This window comes from Xenopus laevis, chromosome 2S, assembly GCF_017654675.1.
Source record: "Xenopus laevis strain J_2021 chromosome 2S, Xenopus_laevis_v10.1, whole genome shotgun sequence".
NCBI lineage: Eukaryota > Metazoa > Chordata > Amphibia > Anura > Pipidae > Xenopus > Xenopus laevis.
This window is the reverse complement of record NC_054374.1, coordinates 96168932-96195265: the sequence shown is the minus strand read 5'-3', so window position 1 is coordinate 96195265 and position 26334 is coordinate 96168932. Positions and strand designations below refer to the sequence as shown.

Here is a 26334-nt window from a genome sequence, read left to right as displayed (position 1 = left end):
GAAATGAGCAAAGTGCATTTTAAAGTAGTAAATATTACTGCATTTCTGCTTATTACCTAAGGCCTGAGGTATAAATGGTGGACACAGTTTATGAGGGGTTAATAATATTTGAGGTATTCAAGTTATTTCCATCTCCTTAAATTGAGTTTTATATTCAGATTTTTTAATTAATAAGCAAACAATCCAGTTTTTTCAAATGTGAGTTTATTCGAAGTGGAAAAAAAACTCTAAAATGACACAAGTTCCAATTATGGTAAAGTGGCTTACCTGCATTCTTTTTCCTGTAATATTCTGGTTTGACTTTGTTTTACTCCTGATTCTTCTGATTTCCTCAGCTAAGTATACCTGTAATCCTGCTGGCTTCCTACCCTGACCTGTGCCTGTTTCAGATTTTCTGTATATTACTTAATTTTCAGTTTCCTGATAACTGGCCTGCAACTCCTGTGCCTACCAGTCCATATCTCTGCTACTTTTTATCTGAAGCTCATCCTGTTCATATACTCAGGTTCTGAGTGCTCAGCGGGGGGCATAGAGGAGGGTTATACCTAGGGGCGTAACTACAGAGGAAGAAGACCCTGTGGCTGCAGGGGGGGCAAGGAGGAATAATGGCCCCATGAGGCCCTAATTCATATACAGTTTCAATAAATATTGGTAAAACAAGTCAACCTCAAAACATTTTAGGGGCCTGAAAAATAATTTGCTGTGGGGCCCAGTAATATCTATTTACGCCACTGATTATACTCTAATAACTATCAATTCACCAAGAGTGCAGTGTGATCATACTTCCTCCTGTCTCAGCAATTGGTTGCCCTCAAACAATTTATAATCTACAAGGAGGCTACAAGGACTTGATGCCTTTGCTTATCCTGTAGTTCATGTGGGTCCTGTTCCTCCTCCATTACATTCCTCTGAACCCAAACACCCTTTCCTGAGGACAGACATCAGTTCTGAGCTTTCTTCAACAACTGTCATCTATTCTTTTTGAAACGTTATACTTATGCATCTGAAACAAACCAAGGTTGGAGTAATAATTTCATTTTTTTCTCTTCCCTTTAATACTTGGTTTCCCTTAGCTAAGGTTACACAACCCAATAACAAACTAAAGCAACCATGATAGTCAATTCATTCCTGAAACATTTTCTTCTCATTTTTTTCTGCATCAGAAGTTTCTAAAGAATTGACTGCATATTCATTGTCTGGTCCATTATTAAGTCTGCCTGTCTTGAATGCATTGATATTTGCATTTGCACCACACCATGTCTATGACTAACTTTTTAATCAACCTTAAACTGCACTTATTGTCAAAAAAACTGTTTCTCCCCACTTTTTTTTAATAAGCCAATTGTCCCAAAAAAAGAGTTCTTGGTGCAGGCAGACATTTTGTCCACTAATCATGCTGTGTAAAAAGTGGAGTGAAACATTACTGGTCATATTGCTCATATAACCAATTAGAACTTTGAAATTCCGCCACTCTCCATTCATTTCTATGGTATATTGAAAGGCGTATTTATTAAAGGATGAACTTTCACTTTCACCCATTCACTCTTTTAAAAATCCCATAGAAATGAATGAAGAGAGGCGGAATTTCACTCTTAGCGGACTGTGACGGTCTCTAACTTAACTCTTCGATAAATCTACCCCATAGTGTGTGGTGATAAAAAAAAGGCTGAAGGGAATTTCAATATATGCAGCGTACAGTAGGGCCTGGAGATTCCCTGGAACCCTAGTCAGTGTAACCAATTCCATAAGTACGGGTACTGTTACAAATGAGTGCATTGAAATAGAACTGGTGTATGGTATTTAATACACCAGAAGGCACTGTTCTCGTTGTTTCTTGTTTTACAGTTCTCGAACGTTTACACTATGACAGTATCCTCTAACAAATAACGTCAGTTCGACATCTACGCTGTTACTAACGTCTTGCTCCCGCCCATTAGTTGTACGAGGGCTGTCACAAAGCACACACCCACTAACCAGCCACCGGTTTGGCTTTCTCAGCGAATACTACGCATGCGCACTACCTCTCCAGCTGTAGTGGGGCCGAGCGCAGTGATCGCACTTCCGGTCTGGTGTCATGGCGTCTTTGCACTGATGGCCGAGAGGGGAGCGCGATAGCGGGGAAGTGGAGAGGTGGGGGGCGGCGGGAGGTGGTGGCGGAGGAGGCGGTGGTGGTGGAGGGGGGAAGCGGAGGAGTTGGAAGATAATACATTTGCTATTACTGTCATTTTCATCATCTGCACCTTTCCGGCGGCCTGTGATACCCGGGAGGAGGGGGCGGGGGGCCACCCCAAGCCGGGGCGATGGCGGCTCATAAGCCAGTGGAGTGGGTGCAGGCGGTGGTAAACCGGTTCGATGAGCAGGTAAGCCATTGACTGGGGAGACCATGGGTGGAGATTGCTGGGCTTTGGTGGTGGTGGAGGAGGAGGAAGAAGAAGAAGAAGAAGGGAGTGTTGCTATGGAGGAAGAAGGTGATGTAGCGATGAAGGTCTATGGTTGCTTTCTTGCTTCAGACATCTACTGGATTTTGTCAAAATGTTATTCTGCCATTCGTTGGCTTTGTCTTCTTTCCAAAACACGTATTTGTTGCTATTACACTGCTCTGTGGCATGTTTACATGTCTCATACCCTCATATCCTTATCTGTATGTCATTGTATATCCAGCAAATAGTGTATGCTGGTATGTTTACCCAGAAGGTTTTCCTTATCACCTGTATCCATATGGACCATAATGTAAATGGGGGGGGGTCACAAGTTCTTCACTGTGTGCAGGCCTGATGCAAGCATATTCCAAAGAACACACAAACACTGCACTTTTCTCTTCTCTCTACATTTAAATGGACAAGTATTCCATAACCTTCAAGGGGCTGTATTTTTTTTAGACTATTGTTGTGTTCTAATTGTATGTCATGCAATATTATTTCAGTAATTAAAAACTAACCATATGTCAATATAAAGAAAACCCAGTAATTGTTATTGGGTCTTCGTTTATAGCCCTGCAGTTAAATGGCAGCTATTGGCGACTTAAACTTTGTTACAGTTAACATGCCGCCAGTGTCCTTCATCAGTATTCTTTTAAGTGGAAATCTGGTACCATCCCGTCTAATGGTTTTGTTATATAGTGGAAAACAGTGGGCAGTTCACATTTAAAAAGTTTAATCTGCTATATTTAGGCTATAACTTGCCAGTATTCTTCTACTGTCAAAGGGTAGTTGATGCCATCAACTGATGCTCCAGAACAACTCATACTGTTCTATTCTGTTATGTCTAAACTTTAAAGCAAATGGGCCAATTGCACATCGGTAATAGGACAGAATATTGTGATGTAAAAATATCTTTTCAGTAACTCGTAAATATTGTACAGTAGTTGTGTTAATGCAGTCCATGGGTTATACAAATGGATGCATCTGTGGTTTTTAATGCATCTAATGTGTTGTGTCAGAAATAATTGGATGTATGATATTTGGCATTTCTTTTTCAACTTCACTTTCACTTCCACAGACTGCTCAAATTAATGCTGTGTGAACTGGAATTTTTGTTAAATGATCATTTAAAGTTTTATATTAAATTCATATTACCCTATCATCAGAATTACGTATTTGCTTTTCTTCTTGGGCAGTTTTTATTGATTCACTGGTAATGGGTCTCTAATTGTACGCTTTATCTGAAAGCACTATTGTGTTGTGTCTTTTTTTGGACAAATGTTGTTTAAAATCAACAAAATTTGTAAACCCTGGCATAAATATAAGACTAGGTTTTGCAATTTTGGCATATTGTATGCAGTAATTTTTCAACTGGTGGAAATAACAAAAATCATCTTGTTCAGGTTATAAATTTTCTTGTATGGAAACCACTTGATGATATTGGTCACAGATATATATATATATATATATATATATATATATATATATATATATATATATATATATATAAAAATAAACATGCTAGGGAAAGTGTAATATTCTTATATTCTCATCTCAATTACAAAAGGCGCCAAAAATGACATCATCGCAACCACATTAGCATAATTATATAAATCGATATATTACTTACTTAATTTCCAGAAACAACAGATACATTGTAATGTTACCTAAAAATGTAATAAATAAAAAGTAACAAGCTTATGTTTCTCTAACTTTTATTTCCATTTACAGCAAAACACATTCATGTTATATTTATATAATACTGTCCATTCGATTATAGAGAAAATCACCATTTAAGCCAAAACATAGCTTAGGACCAGTTGGCCATTCAAACTAATCGGCACCACACAATCTAATTCATGCATCCAGAAAGGCTTCCCTCCTCAGTACGATATTTCCATTAATCCCATCTCTCCTGGGGATCTGTTCAATTGGCAGTGTGTATAAGTGCATGGGGTGCTTTATGCCATAATTTACAAATCCACAATTTACAAGTCCACGCGGACAATTAAAGTAATGAAGGGAGTTTTGCCAGCCCAGGTTGAAGGCCAGTTGATGAAATCTGGGGTGAATTTATATTTGCTGTATTAGGTCTTCTTGGAATTATTGCTGAGTGAATGATACACCAATACTTATTTTATATGTATCCATTTCATGAGATAAGGAGGACCTGACCAAAGGTTTGACCTTCAAGGGATACTTGAACTGATGCAATTTGGTAACCACTAATCCACACTGGAAACTTGGCTGCAACTACTAATTCAGGTTCATGAAATTGGTTGGTTCAGTTATTCAGATCTCCATTGTACTTAATCTGAATGAATGGGAATTTCTTAATACCACAGTGAGGCTGCTTTTAATCCAGTCGGTGAGTGTTAGAAGGGCTTGTTGTTAATGGGCATGGAAAGCCCATGTATTAAGTTTTATATAGGCTACATAGTTATATTAAAATGTTTTTATTACCTTTCTATCCAGATTGTCTATGTGTGGTTCCATGGCAGCAATAGTTAAAATTAGACCTTAAATTCTAAATGTTGAGTTGTTCCTACTGTAACCATGGAAAGTGCTGTTAACTTAAAGCATAATCCTGTATATTAAATATATTGTTATTTACCGTAAATAGTACAATAAATAAATATAACATATGGTCCATAACTAAATGTAGGCAGAATTTGGGACCCCACCTACAGTAAAGGGGACTTAGAGGGACAGGATGTGCTGGCTACAAGGGCTTAACCAAAAAAAAAAAAAAGTGAGCATGATATATAAGACTCATGGCATGGGTATTTGTTGTAAATAATTGCTGCACTATTCACAAACCTTCCTATAACTGGGAATCTTTCCTCTGGAGGCAACTTCGAGTGATTTAGCGATCAGTTGGACATGCCGCCAGCGTATTCAATTACTGCCAATGTAGAGGCATTTTTAGAAGATTTGTCACCTACAGCTGCATCAAAAAAAAAAACAAATCTTCATGTGGTCTACTACCCTAAGGCACATAACCCAATATTACAGCCATAGCTATTCAAAGTAACAAGTACCAGCCAGCTAGCGAGGACTGTCCCTAATTCCTGACTGAAAGATGTCATCACAGCAGTATCTAGAGTCAAACAAGGAGTCCCTAACTAGTTCCAGTCTTCTGCCAATATAACATATGTTTAATGAAAGGGAAGGAATCCTTGGCCTAGGTAGTGTTACGTTTTAAGCTGACATTTTACATCAAAGTCTGTCACTCACGAGATGAAGGGGTGTGTACATATAGCAAAGTCCCTTCTTGAGCTTCTCTTTTTTTTTTTATTAAAAACAAAAAAATTGGTGAGCACAAATATGCAGCTGCATGTTTTACCAGTTTCACCAAACCACTTTATTTTTGTGGGAAACTATTTTATTGAATTCATTGAATAAAAGTTAGGTTTTGAGAGTAGATTTCCCAGTGATTAAATCCACTAATCGGAAGGTTTGTTGTGACTGGCACTGGACCTTTTCTCATGTGATTCAGTTATTGGCCAACAGTATACTACTTAGGTGACCAAATCAGGCAATTTCCTAATTTTGACCTACCAAATGACCAAATAAGTGACTTTGTCCATGGCTACCTATAGATATACACTCTTGGACTCATTTGTCACAATAAAGGATAAATGAATTAATTATAGCAATATAAATCAGTGATCTAGAGATACATTCTAAGATGGTGGTGTCTAGAGAATTGTGTCTAGCCATTAGGGTTTAATATTATTTAGGGATGCGCTGATTCTAGTTTCTGAATTCGGCAGGGATTCTTAAAATCATGTGACATTTATTGCAGAAACCGCAAAGGTGTGGTTTTTTTTTTTGGTAACCTTTTGGTACACTTTTGCATATGCATTTGTAGGTTCCAGATTCAGTTTAGTATTTGGCAGAATCCCAAATTAGTGTATTCCGTGCATTTCTAAAATTATTAGGACATATTCAGGAATACAACTGCAAAGCACTAAAATGGACACACAATTCAACTTTCATTTACTTTTCCAAAAAAACAGACAACACCAGCTTATTTTTTTAATTAATGTTTACATGAATTTCTAGCAGACTTAAGGTATGAAGATCCAAACTACGGAAAGATCCATTATCTGTAGTCCCGAACATTCTGGATAACAGGTCCCATACCTTTAGTGTCTACGAGTTTAACTTTGCATTCGTGGTAATGATAATTTTGGAATTGGTAGATAGTAAAATGTCAGTGGAGTCTAAAGTTATTTTTTTTTTTACCTTGGCAGGAGGATAAAGGTTGCCATACACAGCATACTTTTATCGTTCTGCGATGAATGATCGTATCATTAAACAATTGTCTGCCGATTGTTTTACCATACGATATAATATAACAGATATAATCGTATTGTTTGCCTAAAGAAATGAAAGAAGCGATGCTGAAGCAGGATGTACAGCATACAGGAAGTGATGTCAAACATTGGTACACAGACTGTATACCCTGCACTTTCACACTTGTAGCAGTGTTTTTGCCTCATTGGGCAGTAGAAGTGGTGCCAGCATTTTGTCACTGTCTGTAGTATATAGTCAGTTTCTCCTTCCCTGCTCAATGCAGACATATGGATTTATGCTATCGCATAAATGCTATTATGGATTTATGCTATGGCATAGTGAACTTCTTTCACATATGAGGTGATATTCCAGCAGTAAGCACCAATTTATTTCTTTACCTAGTTCATATGGTTACAAATGAAGCTTTCAGCAAAGAACTTTCGGGTCCTTCCATATATGTTTGTTGGCTTGTACTACAATCCTGACATGTGCAGAGAACAATTGTTCTGAAACAAATGTCTGTAATTCGCACCCACTGTCTTATTTTATTCCTGAATGACCAAAATTTTTAAACTCATCCGATCAATTTTGGCAATGATAATGGCGAGCCAATCGTTCATCCGACAATCGTTTGTACCATCAGCCATCTGATTAGTTACCGATATTATTGGAGCGTTCTGGAATCGGTCGTTTGGAAGTAAAAAAATCTGACATGTATGGCCACCTTAAGACTGCTGGGTCTCAGGAGCAACGTCATGCTAAGATTTAGGCAATGGTTTTGTAAAGTTTGCCATCTCAACAGCTAGATGGTTCAGACCTATACGATTCTGAATGTGTATGGCCAGACTAAAAGTTGAGAATGATATACCGACCAGTACACCCTGGCCTCACTGTAAAAGACAGTCCAGTGCACACAGGATGCAAGTGGGGATATTCCCTGCATGTTTAGCCAAAATTTAAATTTTTTTGGGGGGGGGCATGCTCCTTCATCAAACATAGGCATGATTCTGAAGAGTTACAGTTTTGAAAAAACACACAGGGGATATCCCTGCTTGCATCTAGTCCAGGGGTCACCAACATTTTTTATTCTTGAGCCCCATTTAAATGTAAAAATGAGTTGAAGAGCAACACAAACATGAAAAAGTCAATGGGGATGTCAAAATAAGAGCTGTGAATGGCTGTTTAGTAGCCCCTATATGGACTGGTAGCCTACAGGAGGCTCTGTTTGGTAGTACACCGGGTTTTTATGCAACCAAAACTTGCCTCTAAGCCAGGAATTCAAAAATTAGCACCTGCTTTGAGACCAACATCCAACGGGTTGGTGAGCAACATGTTGCTCGTGCGCTACTGGTTGGGGAACACTGATCTAGTCCTTCTGTGGCAGTATTTTTCACCTTTACAATCTAAAAGAAGCCCTAAAAGTCAGTGGTTCTTGCTACAGTATTCGATTCAGTCTGCACTATAACACATGCACTGTTCAGAGGGAAATGGGGTTTTGAGATCCACGACTATGTAAAGTATAAAGAAAATTCTGTCCAGTAATTCTACGTACACAAAAGCTGATCAGTGCTCATTCCCCAATTGCCATATTTTACTTGTATATTATTTTGCAAGTGCCTTCATTTACATACACTGAGATACATGTATAGGATCTGTTATTTGAAAACCCATTATCCAGACATCTTCAAAATATAGATATACCATTCTCCAAAGAGTCCTATTTAAGCAAGCTATTTAATTTTTTGGTATTATGATACTTCGGTGTAATGATGTAATTTGTAGCTTTCCTGATAACGGATCCCATACCTGTACAGGTTTTGGTATGTGTTTTTTTGCCTGGCCAAGGCTCATAATCGTAATCTTTTTTTGTACAGTGTTGGCCAGTGCATGGTACATCAATGGATGAAGTGGAGTGGAACAATAGACAGGTTCTGTGTGTAGATGAACCGCACCTCTTACCCTTTCCACGATGCTTCCTGCCCTGGTGGTGCAGATCTCTCTAGACGGTCGGCACTCGTCAGTACAATGTAGAAGATTTAAGAGAATAGCACAACATCATGTATGTTGCAGGTGGGGAGCTTACCCCTTTTATTTAAAGTGACCACCTTAAATAAAAGGGGTAAGCTCCCCACCTGCAACATGGTGTTGTGCTATTCTCTTAAATCTTCTACATTGTACTGACGAGTGCCGACCATCTAGAGAGATCTGCACCACCAGGGCAGGAAGCATCGTGGAAAGGGTGAGAGGTGCGGTACAATAGACAGGTTGCCATAATGTGTATTGGTTGAATTGCTATAAAAAGCATGGATCATTATTAAAGGGACGTTTTGGGTGGTGCCAGAACAACATGGAAGTTTAACCTGCCTTCCTCCAAAATAACTGATAAATTGTAAAGTACAGTGCCCTGCTGCTTTGTCTCAATCTTGTTTTTTTGCATAAATGTAACATTTTCATTAATGATAAGTTTTTTTTGCTCACTTTGTAGTATATCTGAGCACCAGTTGCCAAAAAGTTGTAAACCGAGCTCTGTCACTGGATTCTGATTTAGGCCTGTAGTAAATCGGATGCTTTTAGCCTTTTATGTTTTTGATGCATGTAAAAACCTCCCATAGAGTTAATTATAAATGGCCTAAAAGGTCTAGCACCCTTTTAACAGGTTACTTAAAGGAGACCTATAGAATGAACGAAAAACCCTTAGTTTTGTAGGCAGTTGTTAATAATATATGGTGGTGTCATCACATTGAGAAAAAAATGTAATATTATCTTCAAAAATAGCCCTTTATTGGAGCTCCCTATAGATGTTTACTGGTCTCTGTCTGTGTTTCCAATGAGAGTTAGGCATGTCCTAACGATCCCTGCCAGAAGCACAGTAGGAGGGGGCATAGCCAATGACAGCCCTGCAATCACACAAACAAAGACAGGCTTCAGTTCCCTACTTTTTAAACTTTTTAAAAGCACAAGCAAAATAGTTTAATGTACTAGTACTTTTTAAATAATTTGTCTCCTTTAAAGGAGAAGGAAAGGTTAAAACTAAGTAAGCCTTATCAGAAAGGTCCATCTAAATATACCAGTAAACCCCCAAAGTAATGTTGCTCTGAGTCCCCTGTCAAAAGAAACACTGCATTTCTTTCCTTCTATTGTGTACTCATGGGCTTCAGTATCAGACTTCCTGCCTTCAGCTTAAACCTCATTGCCCTGGGCAAGAGCATGCTCAGTTTGCTCCTCTTCCCCCGCCCCATCCCTTCTCTACTGTAATCTGAGCCCAGAGCAGGGAGAGACTCAGGCAGGAAGTGATGTCACACCACATTAATACTGCAGCTCCTATTCTAAACAAACAGAGAGTTTCTAGAGCTTTTTACTCAGGTATGGTAAAACATTCTACAGAATAAATATAGCATTCTAGCTTGCACTATTGCAGCTAATCTATTGGCAATAAAATGCCTCCTTAGCTTTCCTTCTCCTTTAATATCCTTGTGTATCAGGGATTATTAATTATTGTTAAACTGGAATAATTTATTAGATTAATTAAGCCACAGTATGCATTAGAAAACCATGAAGCAGAACATCTACATTCATAGGGGTTTGAAGATTTCCCAAACACAGTGTGCTCACGTCCCATGGGTAATTGTAGGATATGATCAATATGCCATAGCAGTCTTTATATGTGAAAGTGCACACTTAGGATCCATAATATTACTGTATGATTAACTAGAAACGCCGATAGGGGTTTAAGTGTATTCTAAGAAAAGTGCGCTTTGAGTTTTAAAACTGCCATGCAGTTTTTTGTTCTTATGTGATGTTTACATTTTCAAATTTCACAATATAGCAGTGTACACTCTGGTTTGCTGCTCAGTTTTTATTTTTTGAATGGTCACCTCGTTATAAATATTTTTTTCTGTGATTTTACAAGTTGTTTTTAATTGGTAGGATAGGGTATTTAACAGCAAGAGGTATACTGTTATTATTAAATTCTATATTACACTGTGCAAACTGTAAATAATTCTTTTTTATTTAATTTTATGTTAATATTTAAAGTAAAGTTTCTTTTTTTTTTTTTTTTATAGTTTTAATAATGGAGTGTTCATTATGCATGATCCTGTTCTTGCAGAAACAGCCAGCACACCATCATGCAAGTCCTTTCAGGCAGCTACTACCTCAGCTATACAGTTTTTGTCTCTAGGTCGGCCAATACTCCACTATTTCTCTGCTAGATGCTTTTATCACAACTACCACTAGATGGAGCATACAATTTCTGAGCTTATTATAAACTGTAGGATGTTGTAACCTGGTCCAGCTGGTAACTTTTTTTTGGATAAGTAAGATGGGTTCTGGGAGTCAGAACAAATTGCCACTCACTGAATATAATATATTTGGGGCTAAAGTTCCTACTGCCTCTCACTGTATATAATTAATTTGTCGTGTCAGTACCCAGTTTAAGATACTGTTCTTGAAATGTGTTGTACATTTATTTATATATTGTGTATATGTGTGTGTATATATGCATATATATCTATATTAATGTGTATGACATTTACCGTGCAGAGTCTGAAGCTCATGGCATATGGGACAGTTTTTCAACAGTGTTTTTTAAGTTGGTGTGTGACACCACCCGTGCCGCTTCCTATTAATATACATTCAAACTGTCTTACAAAGCAAGAACAGAAGGTTCTTGTCCTGAAAAAGGCACATTAGGGCATTTAGTTATCTGTACTTGCATTAAGCAGTTTCCAAAAGGCTGTGGCACACTTGTTCACTGGCAGACAATTGAAACTAAAATGTCCTGTTGCCACACCTTATTATATTAAATGAAAAACACATTAAGTGACAAACAAGGAAATGTGAAAGGTGGACTTGCCATTTCTCTACATCAACCACATTGCATATTATCTGAAACTGTAACGGTGACAGATGGTTTTGGTCACCTTTGCATCTAATGGACAGCAGCAGAAATTAACTCCCCCCCTCCATTTACACACACATTGTATCTAGTAGGTTAATGGAATATGAGCCACTTTGTTGCCAATACAGGAATGCTTCCTGTAGGTGCCAAAGCATGAAAAAAATCTTTGAATTGCATGCTCTTGCAGCAGGTAAAAGTTTCACATATGAACATCAAATTGTGTGCTGTTTTATTCAGGGGCAATTGATGTTGGGCTTTTAGTTTAAATATGTAAACTATTAGACTCATTTACCCTTGCAAGTGCATCTGATCCCAGGCTGATGCAAATCAGACACCAGTGTGCCTAATGACAAAAGGAAACCTTGAAGCACCCTGAATGTGGTAGTAACTCCATGGTTCCCACAGTGCACTATGTCAATGGGTGCAACAGACTTGTCTGCAAAGAAACACAAGTCAATGCCAGTTTAATGCAGAACGTTACGATTACCTCCGAAAACACAAAAATTTTAACCACAATATAATTTTTTTTTTATCTGGATAACTTAAGGTTTCCCTGGGTTACTAGTTATAAGCTCAATATCTACTTGTTTATTGTGATTTACCTTGTTACCATCCACGACATTTTTTAAAAAAAAATTACAGTTAAAGTGATACTGACACTAAAAAAAATACTTTTTAAAATATTAATGTAGATTAAAAGTTACCTATAGGTCATGTTGATTGTTTTTTGCAGAGAGGCTTGTTTTTGTAAGTAATTGTTAGTTGAAGTTTTTAAACCTGACTGTTTTGCCAACCTGACTGTCCCATCTCAGCCTCTCAGTTAGAGTTTCTAATGCTAACTGACTCCTGCTGCACAAATATGGCAGCCCCCTCATACAGGAACATGGGGCATCAGACAGGTAATTTAAAAGCATTGTGCAAATAACTTATGTCAAAGTTATAAGTAGCTTTCAAAGGCAATATTATGATAGCTGTAAAAAAGAATTTAATTTCTGGTGTCAGTATCTCTTTAAGTATTAAGTATTTCCTTCACACATTCCCTCCCTGCTTCCTCACTGCATAGTGTTGTACTAGAGAAAGTGTCCCAGGCAACAATACTCAACCTATCTATTCAGAGTAGTGCAGCGGTAGTGATGTGCTCGACCTCACCCTTACAACAAACCTGGGCCTGCTGCTGCCCTCTTTTTATAGACCCGCACAAGACATTCACATTCACAAGACAACACCTTCCTTTAAAGAATTTGCCTGCTCATTACCCATGACAGATGGATTTTTTGAAGGTTAAACCCCCTTTGTGGTCCGCAATTTGAACAGCGAACCCTTGTCTTATAACAAGATGAGAGAGTAGAACATGTGCTCACCCCAAACCTTACCATAAATATAATTTTAATAAGCCTTCCAGGAGTAAGAAGTAAGACCAAATCACCCTAGGGGAGCAAGCCCCACTTTTTGGGGTACCCATTGCCCTACTCAGAAGGAACAAAGGTGATTCATGGGAATTAAGCCAAAACTGAGCATTGCAGTAAATTAAAATTATAGAATTGACACATGGAAATGTGAAATAAAAATACTGAGGCATGTCAGTTTGTTTAGCAGCTTCCAGAGACCAATGTTTGTATCATTTTACCACAGAGCACTGTGCCTGTCAGGTTAGAAGATTTTCATTGTTCACAGTGAAATTTATCAATTGTTTGCAGGGCCAAGCAGGCATCTTCCCACTGTTTTCCTGACTTTAACTAGACAACATTGCTTGAAATTGTCTTTTTTTAGTTGATGGGCAAATAGTATATTTAAACAATCATTTCAGCATAAGCTTGGTCTTATAATAACGAAAAAAGATCTTTTAAAAATCTTAACATCTATGGCCACCTTTAGACCCCTTAGGGTCATGGCATATGGGTTAGAGATGTACTGAATCCAGGAATCAGTTCGGGATTCTGCCTTTTTCAGCAAGATTCAAATTTGGCCGAACCGAATCAGAATCCTAATTTGCATATGCAGATTAGGGGTGGTGGGAAATCATGTGACTGTTCATCACAAAACAAGGAAGTAAATTTTTTTTCCCTTCTCACCCCTAATTTGCATATGCAAATTAGGGTTCGGTATTCGGACAAATATTTCACAAAAGATTCGGGGGTTCGGCCGAATCCAAAATAGTGGATTCGGTGCATCCCTAATATGGGCATATTGTCTTTTGTGCAAAATCTCCTCCAGTGTGGGTGACAAAACGTCTGAAAAGTCGCTCAATCTCCACCAGTAACACATTTGAATTGTGTAATTGCAGGAAATTGCCTTCTGTATTTTCACTCAATTCAAAGCTTTTACTTGTAATAACAATATAGTGATTGCAATATTACCTCAGTGTATGTGGCTAAAAACAACCTTGCATTGGGTCAACAAAGACACAACATTTCAGGAAAGAGAACATTAGTGCTAAACTCATTATTTCAACATAATCAACCCTTTTGTTGTGACTGTAATGGTCTTGCAAGAACCAGACTTAGTTGTTGTAGTAAATAAAAACAATAGGCAAAATATAAGTTCAGCTCGAGCCAAGTAAAAGACACAATTCTGCCCATTCATTGACTATGTAACCTAGCATGAATGTGTTCAATAAGGTAGCAGGCACAATCAGTATTTAAAATGGTAGTTTTTCTATATGAGATTATCCAATGGCACTTAATACAAGAAAATTATATTATTGAAGAATCTCTTTTATTTTCAGTATATGAAGCAGTGGTTTTCATATGGGTTTTTTGTCCTAGACCTATACAGTGAAACCTCAATTTTACAAACCCTCATTTTAGTTTTTCCTGCATTTTACACTTTTTTGATCCCACAATTTCAAATGCATTTCAGTTGGTGATTTTCCCTGTTCTGATATTCCCAAAAATTGCTGTTTGTCCTGTGTGATTCTTATTGGTAAAATTAAAAGTTTTAAAATACTAACCAGATGCTTATTGTGTAAATAGACAAATCGCTCTTCATACAGCCATACCCAAATCACTTATTGCTTTAGGCTGTGCATATGACGAGAGGTCTTGTGCATGCCCCCCTATATTGTAACATTATTGCTAAACCCTTGTCAATAACAAATAGCAAATGTATTCCAGAGTACAACTGACGCCTGTGCTTATAGCCTTTGAATACTTGAATAATAAGGTACTTTGAGACATGTCCCCGCTTTTACACTATTTTTTTCCCAGTCCACTTAAAAATGTAAAATGGAGGGTCCTACTGTAATTTTTATAAATACCTGTAATATTTACAGTAAGTATAGTTTCCCTTTGAATTGACTGATGTTTCTAGGAAATGGTTTATTAGGGCCATTTAGACTGCTTCTGTTTTCTGTGTGGGCACAGTGTTATTGACTTTAAACTCTCTTTTTTTTTTTTTTAACTGATCTTTAAAGTTTTTCATGGATTCTTCCTGTTTCAGCTTGGAAAAGGACATTAGTGCTTGCCATGCCACTTTGAACACTAATTGAGCTTTTCACATGGGACATAAAAAGTGAACTGTGTTGTGCAATCCTTAGGCTCTGAATAAAACTATTCTAACAAACTGAAAAGTTAGTACTTGCATTGAAACCTGTAAAACAGTGTTGTGGTATAAAATGTTTTCGTGTTGATGTTTTCCAAAAGTCTTATATAAAGCCCAGTGCAACAAAGAACCATTTTATACCAGCCTTAAAGAAAATAGAAAAAAAGCAGACAAGGAAACCAGTTGCTCTGTGACCTTTTCAATAATGCAATCAGTATTGTCTAAAACAAAGTCTCTAGTGTTTTTGCAAAGGGATTAATAACTGTTCCAAAAAGCAGTCAAGTGCTGTCCAATGGTCAGTGACTTTTGCTTGCAATGGAAGCAGTCCTGCTAAAGGCAGATCTTATGTGCTGCAAGGACCAAAGGCGCAAACTAGATAGTGTAGCCAACAATTTAAAGTAGAACTCTCATCCCTAAAATACACATTAAGGTTAAGAAACAGTGCCACTTTTAATTCAGCTGACCCCTCTATAAAGATTAAAGGGGTGGTTCACCTTTTAATAATAGAATGACCAGTTCTGAGCAATCTTTCAGTTGGCCTTCATTTTTTCTCTTTTATAGTTTTTGAATGATTTTCCATCTTTTTCTGACTCATTTCAGCTTTCAAATGTGGGTCACTGATCCCATCTAAAAAACAAATACTCTGTAAGATATAAATCTATTGCTACTTTTTATTACTCAACTTTCCATTCAGACCGTCTCCTATTCATCTTTTAGCATTGCACTCAAATTAATGCATGGTTACTAGGATGAATTGGACCCTTGCAACCAGATTGTTGAAATTGCAAACTGAAGAGCTTCTGAATAAAAAGCAAAATAACTCAAAGACATACCGTATATACTCGAGTATAAGCCGAGGTACCTAATTTTACCTACAAAAACTGGGAAACCTTATTGACTCGAGTATAAGCATTCCAGGACACACTGTGTTGTGATGTCTGTACGTACTGAGGCAGCAGCTGTCATGTATCCATGCATAGAGGCTCTCTACAGAGGAGGCACAGAAGACAGGAAACATGGGAGATGGCAGGTAAAGCAGGTAAGATGGTGATAGGATGGCAAGATAGTCATGGTGATAAGGCAGGATGGTGACAATTGGGCAAAATGGTAATAGTGGGTTAAGATGGCAGTAGGAAAAGATGCTGACAGTAGGGCAGCGTGTCAACAGAATGGAAAGATGGTGACAGCAGGGAAATTTAAGGTAGTAGGGCAAGACAGAGACAATAGGGCAAGATGTTGACTGTGCCCAAAATGGGAATTGTAAAACAAGATGGCAGATGCAGTTAATGTCATTGACAGGGTAAAATTGAGTCACTAGTAACAGTAACACTGTATATTTGCTCTGCCTGATCTGGGACCCTTCAGCTGTCAAACTAAGGCAGTGCCGGGCCAAACTCCTACTGTGCCAAAGATAGGACCTGCTAATGGTCATCCTTCCCTTCTGTTTTCCCATCCACAATATCGTAATTTCACCCGCTGCGTTGCTACTTTGCTAGCCGTGCTACACAAAGTTTGGGTAGGGACAGGTCTGGGGATGAGCGGGACAGAGCCTTGAAGTACTTGAAGCATCGTGACGCAATCGCAGCATCTCCCAAATCTAAACTACCGGTAAGCCCAGTCCCGACTTCCGGCTTTCAGTTGCTAGGTGACATGACGTCACTCTCGGAATGCTGACTCGCTTCCTATAGAGGGAGGCCTGCGCTTCCTGTGTGGGAGTTGTGAAGCTAGCGGTGCCCACAAGATGAGTACTACCGGAATGTTTGCAGATACCATTCTGATCGTGTTTATATCAGTGTGCACAGCGTCGCTGGCTGAGGGTGAGGAGTTCATATAAATGACGGGCAGAGGGCAGTTTGTGAGCAGGAAAGCGAGATGTAGTGTTAGCGGTTGGGTGATTCTGCACGTTGACTCGAGTATAAGCCGAGGTACACTTTTTCAGCACATATTGGGTGCTGAAAAACTCTGCTTATACTCGAGTATATCCGGTATAATAAAAACTGAAAACCATTTACAAATTGTTTCAGAATAGCACTTTCTATTTCATACTAAAAGTTAATTTAAAGGTGAATGACTCCTTTATAGGGCAACTGTTAGCCATATTATCCCCAACCAAAGGTGCAAGCTAATTGCACTCCAGTTGGGGCTAACAGTATTTTTTTATTTTAAATTCACTCATTATGTTTGTCCCCCAACATAGCTGCCTGTACCGGGAGCTCCCTCCCAGTGTGGGTGGCCTATCGCTGGCGAGGGGCACATTTAAGAAAATAAATTGTTACCCCCAACAGGAGTGCAGGCTCTATTTGCACACATCTTTGGTTGAGGAAATGTTTTTTGCACACGTAATTCACACAGACCCATTAACACATATCCATATATAAAGCCCATTTAAGAAGTGCAAACTGCTATTAAAATGCCTGCCCCCCCCCTTTTTTTTTTTAACAAAATAGGGATTGTTTGTCAATATCTTGCGATATATTTAAGCTCAACAACTACATCAGAGGAATCGGTGGTCTGATTCATGAAGAATTCTAGTATCTAATTATGAGCTAATTCCAATAGAAATAGGTATGCTTGCCACTAAACATATGAAACGAGGTTTAGGTTACACTGGTTAAACTTCAGTATCTCATGACTCCCATTGTAACAAATCAGTCATGTCATTACCAGGAAATATGTCGTCCAAACTCCGGCCTGTGGGCCAATTGTGGCCCATTTTCAATTTTAGACTGGCCCACAGCCTAAAACAAGGATTTGCCCATTTAAGGGCAGACCCAGATAAAAATTGTCATGTAACTGGCTAGCCAGGAGTCGGTCAATGAGCACTGCTGTCTATCTCTATCTGACTGCACGCAGTGATGTAGTCGCACGTTAGCATGTGCGCGTGGTGTCACTAGATTCACTGGATTAGGCACTAGTTCTCGCCTAGGCTGTGATTCCACTCATATGCCTTCTAATTTTTCACTGACTCATGCCCCCAAGTAAAATGTTTATATAATATACTTTAACACATCAATAAGAAAATATAATCAAATTAATTGGAGGGCTCCCTACTGAATGGACCGTCAGACTGGGAAAATAAATAAGAAAATAAAATATAGCCTAAATGAGAAAACAAAGTAAATAGAAGAAAAAAACAGAAAAGGAAGAAAACCAGAAAAAAGAGTAAAAGGGGTAAAAAGAAAAAAATGGAAAAAAAAAGAGACGAGTAAAGAAAATGATTTTATAGTGTGGCAAGTTCACTTCACTTCACAACATATATGTGCAATCAACATGCTTAATTTACAAAAAAATTGCAAAGTGCTACAATGCATTTAGAATACAGTTATGGGACCTGCTATAAAGGATGCCTGGTAACAGGAGGTTTCCAGATAAGGGATCTTTCTGTAAACTGGATAGTCATACCTAATGTTCAAAGAATGTCACGTTGAATGGTCGGCCTCCACACATTTTCACCTCAGCAAATCTGGCCCTCGTCGCAAAAAGTTTGGACACCCCTGGCTTAACTGCTCCTGCATAGGCTGTCCTTGTACCTGTCCTTATTATGCAGAGCATAAGCATGCTCGTGTTTAGAAACTTTGAAGGCATTCTGGTCTGGATTCCAGCGTTCTGCCACTGGCAAGCAATGAAAGCCAGGGATCCTGGACACTGATGTGACATGGCCATCATCAACTCGGCTGCCCTGCCTTGTGTGGTAAGGCCAGGTACATGGGAAGGTTGGTGTCTCAGGGGTGCGGTTGTGAAGGGGGTCCAGTTTGGGTTAAATGTATGTGTATAGCAGCAGTTGGCAAACCTATGTCCTATATATGTATTATCCATGTTGAAAATGAATAATCTTCATTTGCTCTAGGATCTGAAATAAACATTTTCATGTGTGTTGTACAAGCTATTTTTGAGTACATCTGATTTATTGAGCATCTACAAACTCGTACATCTGGAACTTTAGTATAAGCACAAGAGAAACTGAGCATTGTTTGTTGTTATTTACTTAGCTTTGACGTTGAACCGATTTTTTTGAAAGTGGTTGATTATAGAAATATTTACAAAACTGTAATTGACTGCTTTGCTATTTGCTTCTTTTATCTTCTGGGGACTTAAGTGATGTGGAAATGTCTTTGCCTGACATTTTTCTAGTTACAGGCAAACCTTAACTAGTTTTGTTGTTATTTATGATTACTGGTAAATATTTCTTATAATTGAAAAAAAAAAACCTCCATGGATTTTTATCACAGTTGATTTTTTATTTTCCTTTCTAGCTTCCGATTAAAGCAAGTCAGCAGAATACCCACACCAAAGTCAGCATGGAGCACAACAAAGAGTGTCTCATAAACATTTCAAAGTACAAATTTTCTCTGGTCATAAGTGGACTTACGAACATCTTAAAAAATGTAAACCACATGGTGAGTTTCCTGTGTACAAAAAGACAATGTATAAACAACCCCCCCATATACTTGATTTTCCTTGTGATGGAAATAAATATTTCCTTTGACATCTGTTGTTAGGTTTGTAGTGTTTGAGATATATATATAAAAAATATCTGAAAGTATAAGAGTGGCTAGATATGGAGCCCACTCTCCATTCTGTGCAGTTTTGACTGTAAAACAAAGGCCTATTTAGGAGTTTGGGTGGAATGGCTGGGGCTCCCACCTGAAATGGTTTATCTACCCTTTAACTCTCACATGTTCAACTACTAATTATTGACACATAGACCATAACAAAGTTAAAGAGAAAATATACCCCCTTTCTGACCTAAGCTCACTGTCGGACCTGCTATATATAAATAAAACTTTTAACCTAAATTATATTTTTTCCTAGGCCATTATAAATATAAGTGCATTTTAGTCAGTAGTGGGATGGGGAAATTTGACCTGTTTCACTTTGCCGAAAATTCTTGAAATGGCAAAACATTTTCCAAACGTGTTGAAGTCATTGGTATGCTTGTTGGGTGCCGTTTTTTAAACCATGCAACATTTTTCCCAACTATACGTTAGTCAAGGGGTGTTTTTGCGCAGTGAAATGTGGCAAAATATTTCCCGCATCCCTCTGAGAGGTTTCCAAAGTAATACCTAATGGCCATGTAAAGGATATATCTTTCAAATGGCCTCATATGCAGAGAGAGATCTATAAGACAATAGTAGTTTATGTGCTTTTATAAATTAATTCAGGTCAAAAATGCATATTGGCAGATTAACCAACACATGACTTGCATGACCCTCCAAAATGTCAGACATTAAGTTAACATAAAACAAATAAAAATTGTAAAACACTGAGATGTGTTTCCAACTGAAAAACCACTAAACTTTATTAGCCTCTCTCTTTGGATGCAATGTTAGGACTATTTTCCTCCAGTGTTTTTTAGCAAATAAACGTTCCATGTACCTCTATTACTATGAATGTGGATGGAAACCACTACTGATTTTTTCAGGCTAAAAATATTCATTTTTGGGCCAAAAACTACTAATCACAAGCAGCAAGAGTTGATTTGCAAGTGCCAGGCAGCAAGGTGAGGTAGCTGACATTCTGAGATTTCTGGTTGTGCTTAGAAACTTATGACTTATTTATTATTATTATGTATTCAACCAACAGACCACTTAATTGCTGTTTGTTTTTTGCAGAGAATATCTGGAGAGACTTCAGAAAAAAATTTGTATTTATCTCAGTTGATTATTTTGGATACTCTGGAAAAATGTCTTGCAGGGGTAGGTATAAAAATTTGTTCTATGGCCTTTATGTATCTATGTTTTTTTCTAGTGCTAAGAATGCTGAACTTCTTTTGTTTGTATTGAAAAACTAAATATGATGTAAGGTATATTCCCTATGTACCATAATCCTAAGGTGTTATATGAAGGCTTTCTTCACTAAGAGTTTCTGCTAATAAGAAATCATAATATTGAAGATTACAAATATTACTTGTGGGCAATTCTATATGTGCAAAAATTCGGTGGGATACTGCATAATTTCAAACACTGTTAACTAAAAAAATTTAACTTCACACCTTTCTTACAAATCACCTTTTTTACCTCAACTGCCACACAGTTACAACTTTTTTTCTAGGGATGCACCGAATTCAGGATTCGCCCATCCCTACTTTTTTCATAAAATAGAAAAGATTGCTCAAGCTCCCCACAGTACTTCACTCCAGGTGCTCAGTCCTCAGTGTCCCCACTGTGTAAATGTAATAACCTTGAAGAATTGGACGGCACTTCTGGAAGGGCTTTATTAAAGCAGAAAGCTGATAATACCCAACGCGTTTGGTGATAGACATATGCCTATGATTAAGGGAGTCTATCCAGAAACACGCTAGGTATTATCAGCTTACTGTTTTAAAGGGCACATTTCATATAACCTTCATATTCAGATATATTATTCATCCATCCTCAAAACATGTAATGATGCAGAAAGAAAAACGTTTTGAAAGCATTTTACCTCCTAGAACTGTCATATCAGCTGCAGAGAGAACCTCTCTGCTCGGTGCCTAGGCTGAAATTAAGAGTGGGAGTGTCTGTTCGTTCTCTCACAGGAAGTTGTCACAGCACTGACTGACAGGCTGAACTCTGGAGCTGTAGCAGCCAAACTCCTCCCCTCCCACCCTCGGTCCTGTGTGTTTCCAGCCTGCACAAAACTTATGCTGTTGCCTGATCATTCACTTATAACAATATATCTTAAATGTTCCACGTAAATCAATAGATGTGAAGGTTAATACAAACTGTAATAGTAAAGTACAACAGTGTGCTCCTGTGTTCCACAGAAAATAGGCAGTCACACATGTACCTGGACATAATCTATAGTCCATAATATATTGTTATACACTGTGCAACTCTCTGCCTCTATTACATTATACAATTATAATTACATTATAATTTTATAATAAAATTACATAATTACATTATAAAACTTATACAAACAGTGTACATTGGTATTTGCTGGTATGATATTCCAGAACAGCAGCTGTAGGTTTGTTTTCCTTCATATTGATATATGATCAGGTGCAGGGAATTGCAAGGAGAATTGCAGCTGTTCTGGAAAAAATTATGACCAGGTGCAGGGAGTTGCAAGGCAAAATGCAGCTGTTCTGGAACAATTTATGACCAGGTGCAGGGAGTTGCAAGGGGGAGTGCAGCTGCTGTGGACCAGTTTATGCTCAGGTGCAGGGAGTTGCAAGGTAAAATGCAGCTGTTTTGGAACAATTTATAATCAGGTGCAGGAAGTTGCAAGGGGAAATGCAGCTGTTATGGAACAATTTATAGGGAGGTGCAGGGAGTTGCAAGGGAATAAATGCAGCTGATGTTCTGGAATTGTATAACAGATGTGGAGACTTTATAAAGGAAAACCCAAAAGATGTTAATTGCTTTTTGCATTCATCATACAACATAATACTGAAAATGATACACCGACTAACTGCTGATACACATTGTCCCCAGAATGGAATAAAATACTTTTAGCAGCAGATTATGAATTATTTATACAGAAGTTTGCTTTTCTTTCTTTTACACAATTATTGTAGGGCAAGAGAAAGGAACGAGCAGTGAAGGGAGGGGAGGAAAACAAACAGGGCAGGGAGGGGGTTAAATAAATAGGGCACAGAGGGAGAGAAAGGAATAGGGCAGAGAAGGGGTTAAATAAATAGGGCAGAGAGGGAGAGAAAGGAGCATGGAAGGGAAAACCAGCAGTAAGGGTTAACAGATGTCTGCAGTAGTGATGTGCGGGTCGAGAATTTCTCGATCCAACCCTAACCCACCCACTCCCTACCCACATCCGACCCGGCCCCGCTGCTCCCCTTTATTTATAGAGTCTATAAATTCTGGCGCTGGAAGCCGGCAGTACTAGGTCGCGGGCAGGGAGAGTAGGAGAAGAGCTCGACCCTCACCCACCCGCGACCCAAGCATTTTGTCCAGGGGTCGGCCCGAACCCGCCTGATCCACAGGCCTTGGGTTTTCCCGCACATCACTAGTCTGCAGGGAAGGACTGAGAGTGAGACTGAGAGAGACATCACAGACATGCCCACTCCTCCCTCACTGGCTGCTGCTGTGTAGCTTATACATAAAGAGCCGTCGGCTGCTGTCTGAGACAGAAAGTTGCAAAGGGGGAGGGCTGAGAACAGTTTTCAAGCTAATGCAGACGGTTTTTGATCCAAAAGGTATTAAAATAAAAACACTTTCTTCTGTTTTACATGGTTTGAAGCATTGTGAAAATAAATGCTATATGTCCCCTTTAATAAAGCCCTTCCAGAAGTGCCGTACAATTCTTCAAGGTTATTACTACTTTTTTCACACTATATTTTTCATCTTTATTTAAAATGTGTGTTAATTTCTTATTAAAGTTTTGTACTATAGCGTCCATCCACAGTCATTATCTGGCTTTTAAAAATAACCAATCTCTGATTCCTGGTCTGGTCAGGTCTTAGTACTGACTTTAGTTTCTGCCTTATGTTCAAATAGAACATTTATTTCAAATGGAACATTTAGTTCAAATGTGTGGTTTCTCTTTGTTTTCCCTCCAGCAACCAAAGGACTCCATGCGGTTGGATGAAACAATGCTGGTAAAACAGTTATTGCCAGAGATCTGCCATTTTATTCACACATACAGAGAAGGCAATCAGTATGCAGCCGAACTCCGAATGTCTGCTTCGGGGGTACTGTTCTCACTTAGCTGTAATAACTTTAATGCCGTCTTTAGCCGTATTTCTACAAGGTAATTCCTTTATTTTTATTTGCTTTAAAATAAATTAATAAATAATCTCTAAAATGACAAGACAGTGTCTAGATATGGTGGCCACCCTCCACTCTTTGCAGTTTTGAGTGCAAAATAGAGGCCCATTTAGGAGTTTGCGTTGAATGGCTGGGGCTACTTATATTTACTGCCAGCCCATAAGTACAGTGGCACAGTCATAAAAAGTTCTAGACTCTTAAAGAGGTTTTTCATCTGCAAACACTTATTTTAGTTCAGTAGGTTTCAGATAGTTCACCAAACATAAAGTCATAAAGTGTAAATTTTAATTTTTACCTTCTAAAGCAGCCGGGGGAAGAGAGGGGGGGGTCGCCGACTAACTGTTCTAAACGGATACATTTCATTGATACATTTATTTTTGGTCCTGTTGAGCAGAATCCCAGAGCTTCATTAAAAGTAGCTGTTAGAATTGATACAATAGTTGCTAATATTCCACAGATACTGCTGAGAAATGTATCAACTAAATGTAGCAAAGTTTAACAGTTCAGAATCTGCTCCTGAGTCACTGAGCTGCCATATTGAAACACCGGAGGCAGGAACATTAAACTTTAAACTTAAAATTTGGGAAAACTAAAGAATAAAAGATAGCAAGCAGTTGAAAAAAGTCTTTTTTTATGGTGAACCATATGAAAACAACTGAACTAAAAAAGTTTTGAAAAGGCTACTTTAAAAAGGAGCCTACGACTGTGATTTGTTATTGAAAAAAATCATAAATAAAGAGATTAAAAAAAAAAAAGGAGCCTACGACAAGTTTCCAGATTCCTTACCTGTTCCATGCCAACCAGATAACACATGGTATTGGGCCATGTCATGCTATCTCAACTAAGATTTTGCAGCACTCTAGGACTGATTCAGTAGACTTTTCTGAATGTTCAAATAAAAATATTTCATACTTTGAGTGACATGTTTTCCCATTGGTTATTGGCCATCATAAAATACCCCCCTTCCAAAAGTTGTCATTAATTTCAGACCTTTTTCTACACTGTTATTCTAGCATAATTATTTTACATAGGGGGATAGGGGAACGCCCCATGCTGGCATAGATTTATGGTAAATTTATTGCAGGGTATGAGAAAAGGTTTCCTTTTGCCTAAAAGTGCTAGCTAAATCTAAACCCATTGCAGGAGATTAATATCACTTCTGGCAAAACACCTAAATTCTTCTGCAGTACTGTTGTCCTAAAACAACAAGCTGTGCAATTAACACCTATACGTACATGTAATGAAAAGGATGAGAATATATTTTCAGTATTTAGGCTCTAATCTAATTCATATTGAAAAATCTTCTGTAGTTGGTATATTTAGCCTCCACTAAACTGAGCACTAGTGACGCTGGCTAATATGCAAGTGCTACTGATCTCCTGGCCCCATTTCCTGTCGCGGCACATTTCAAATCCTTGTGCAGCTTCTGGGAAATACTTTTCTCATATATCCCCATTCACATAGAAGGGAAAGATTGCTTCTCTATCCTTAGGTAATGACTGAGGTGTGATTCACAGAGGTAATTCATAATTATGTAGGGAAAAATCTGATGTGAGATTCTCAAAAAAATTGTTTTAGGGGTACTTTACTTATTTCCTGACAAAACCTGTGTGTGAATGATTGTATGGATATTTTTCTCACTTTATTGGGTAATGAAGAAAAAAAGCTAACATGCAGTATCTGCACTTTTTATTTTTTATTGCAATATGAATGTCATGTTTATTCTTACTAGTCCTCTTTCTGTATTTAACAGGCTTCAAGAACTGACAGTTTGCTCAGAGGACAATGCTGACGTTCACGATATAGACTTAATACAATATATCAATGTGGATTGTTCAAAACTTAAACGACTTTTACAGGGTCAGTGAAATCTGCCTTTGCAAACATAGATGCATCCACCATATGGAAAGTTCTCATACAAGCACAGCATTTTAATTAATTTTAGTCATCTGCATTTGCTAGAGTTTTAGTTTGCAGAATCAGACCCGGTTGTTCACGTTAATAGTTGTAAATCTTATTTTTTTTTTTTTCAGAAACTGCGTATAAGTTTAAGTCTCTGAAGAAAGTTGCTCAGCTGGCAGTTATAAACAGTCTTGAAAAGGTACAGCTATTCCTTGAGTTGGTGAATATTTCTATTAAAAAAAGAAACATTGGTTGAAACAGAAATCCGGTGTTCCATATGAATGACTGCACTTTCAGTTTTGCTTTGTCTGCCACCAAATCTAAATTCTGGTTCGTAACTATAACTTTTCATATTTAAAAGAACAGTAACATAAAAAATGAAATTGTTTAAAGGGATGATAATATAATGTAGTGTTGCGCTGCACTGGTAAAACTGGTGTGTTTGCTTCAGATACTTTACTATGAATTATAGTATATACAGACTGCTTTGTAGTCGTGGGGCAGCCATTCAAACACAATGTACACAGTATATAACAGATAAACTCGGAAGAATCCCATTGTAACC

The 26334-nt window shown here is 38.1% G+C and overlaps 1 protein-coding gene across 4 annotated transcripts in view; it reads left to right on the top strand.

The window, feature by feature from the left end:
* The first annotated feature begins 2170 nt into the window (after positions 1–2170).
* nf1.S (neurofibromin 1 S homeolog) overlaps positions 2171–26334 on the top strand; it is a 150516-nt gene continuing 126352 nt past the window's right edge. For 3 of the 4 annotated variants that reach the window (XM_018249712.2, XM_018249711.2, XM_041584135.1), the window contains exons 1-6: positions 2172–2360; positions 19416–19559; positions 20775–20858; positions 23660–23850; positions 25621–25727; positions 25901–25968. In XM_018249712.2, the coding sequence (XP_018105201.1) occupies positions 2301–2360; positions 19416–19559; positions 20775–20858; positions 23660–23850; positions 25621–25727; positions 25901–25968 (654 nt within the window). In that variant the 5' untranslated portion in view covers positions 2172–2300. Of the gene's footprint in view, positions 2361–19415; positions 19560–20774; positions 20859–23659; positions 23851–25620; positions 25728–25900; positions 25969–26334 lie in introns of all 4 variants that reach the window. The other variant, XM_018249713.2, reaches the window with a different exon arrangement.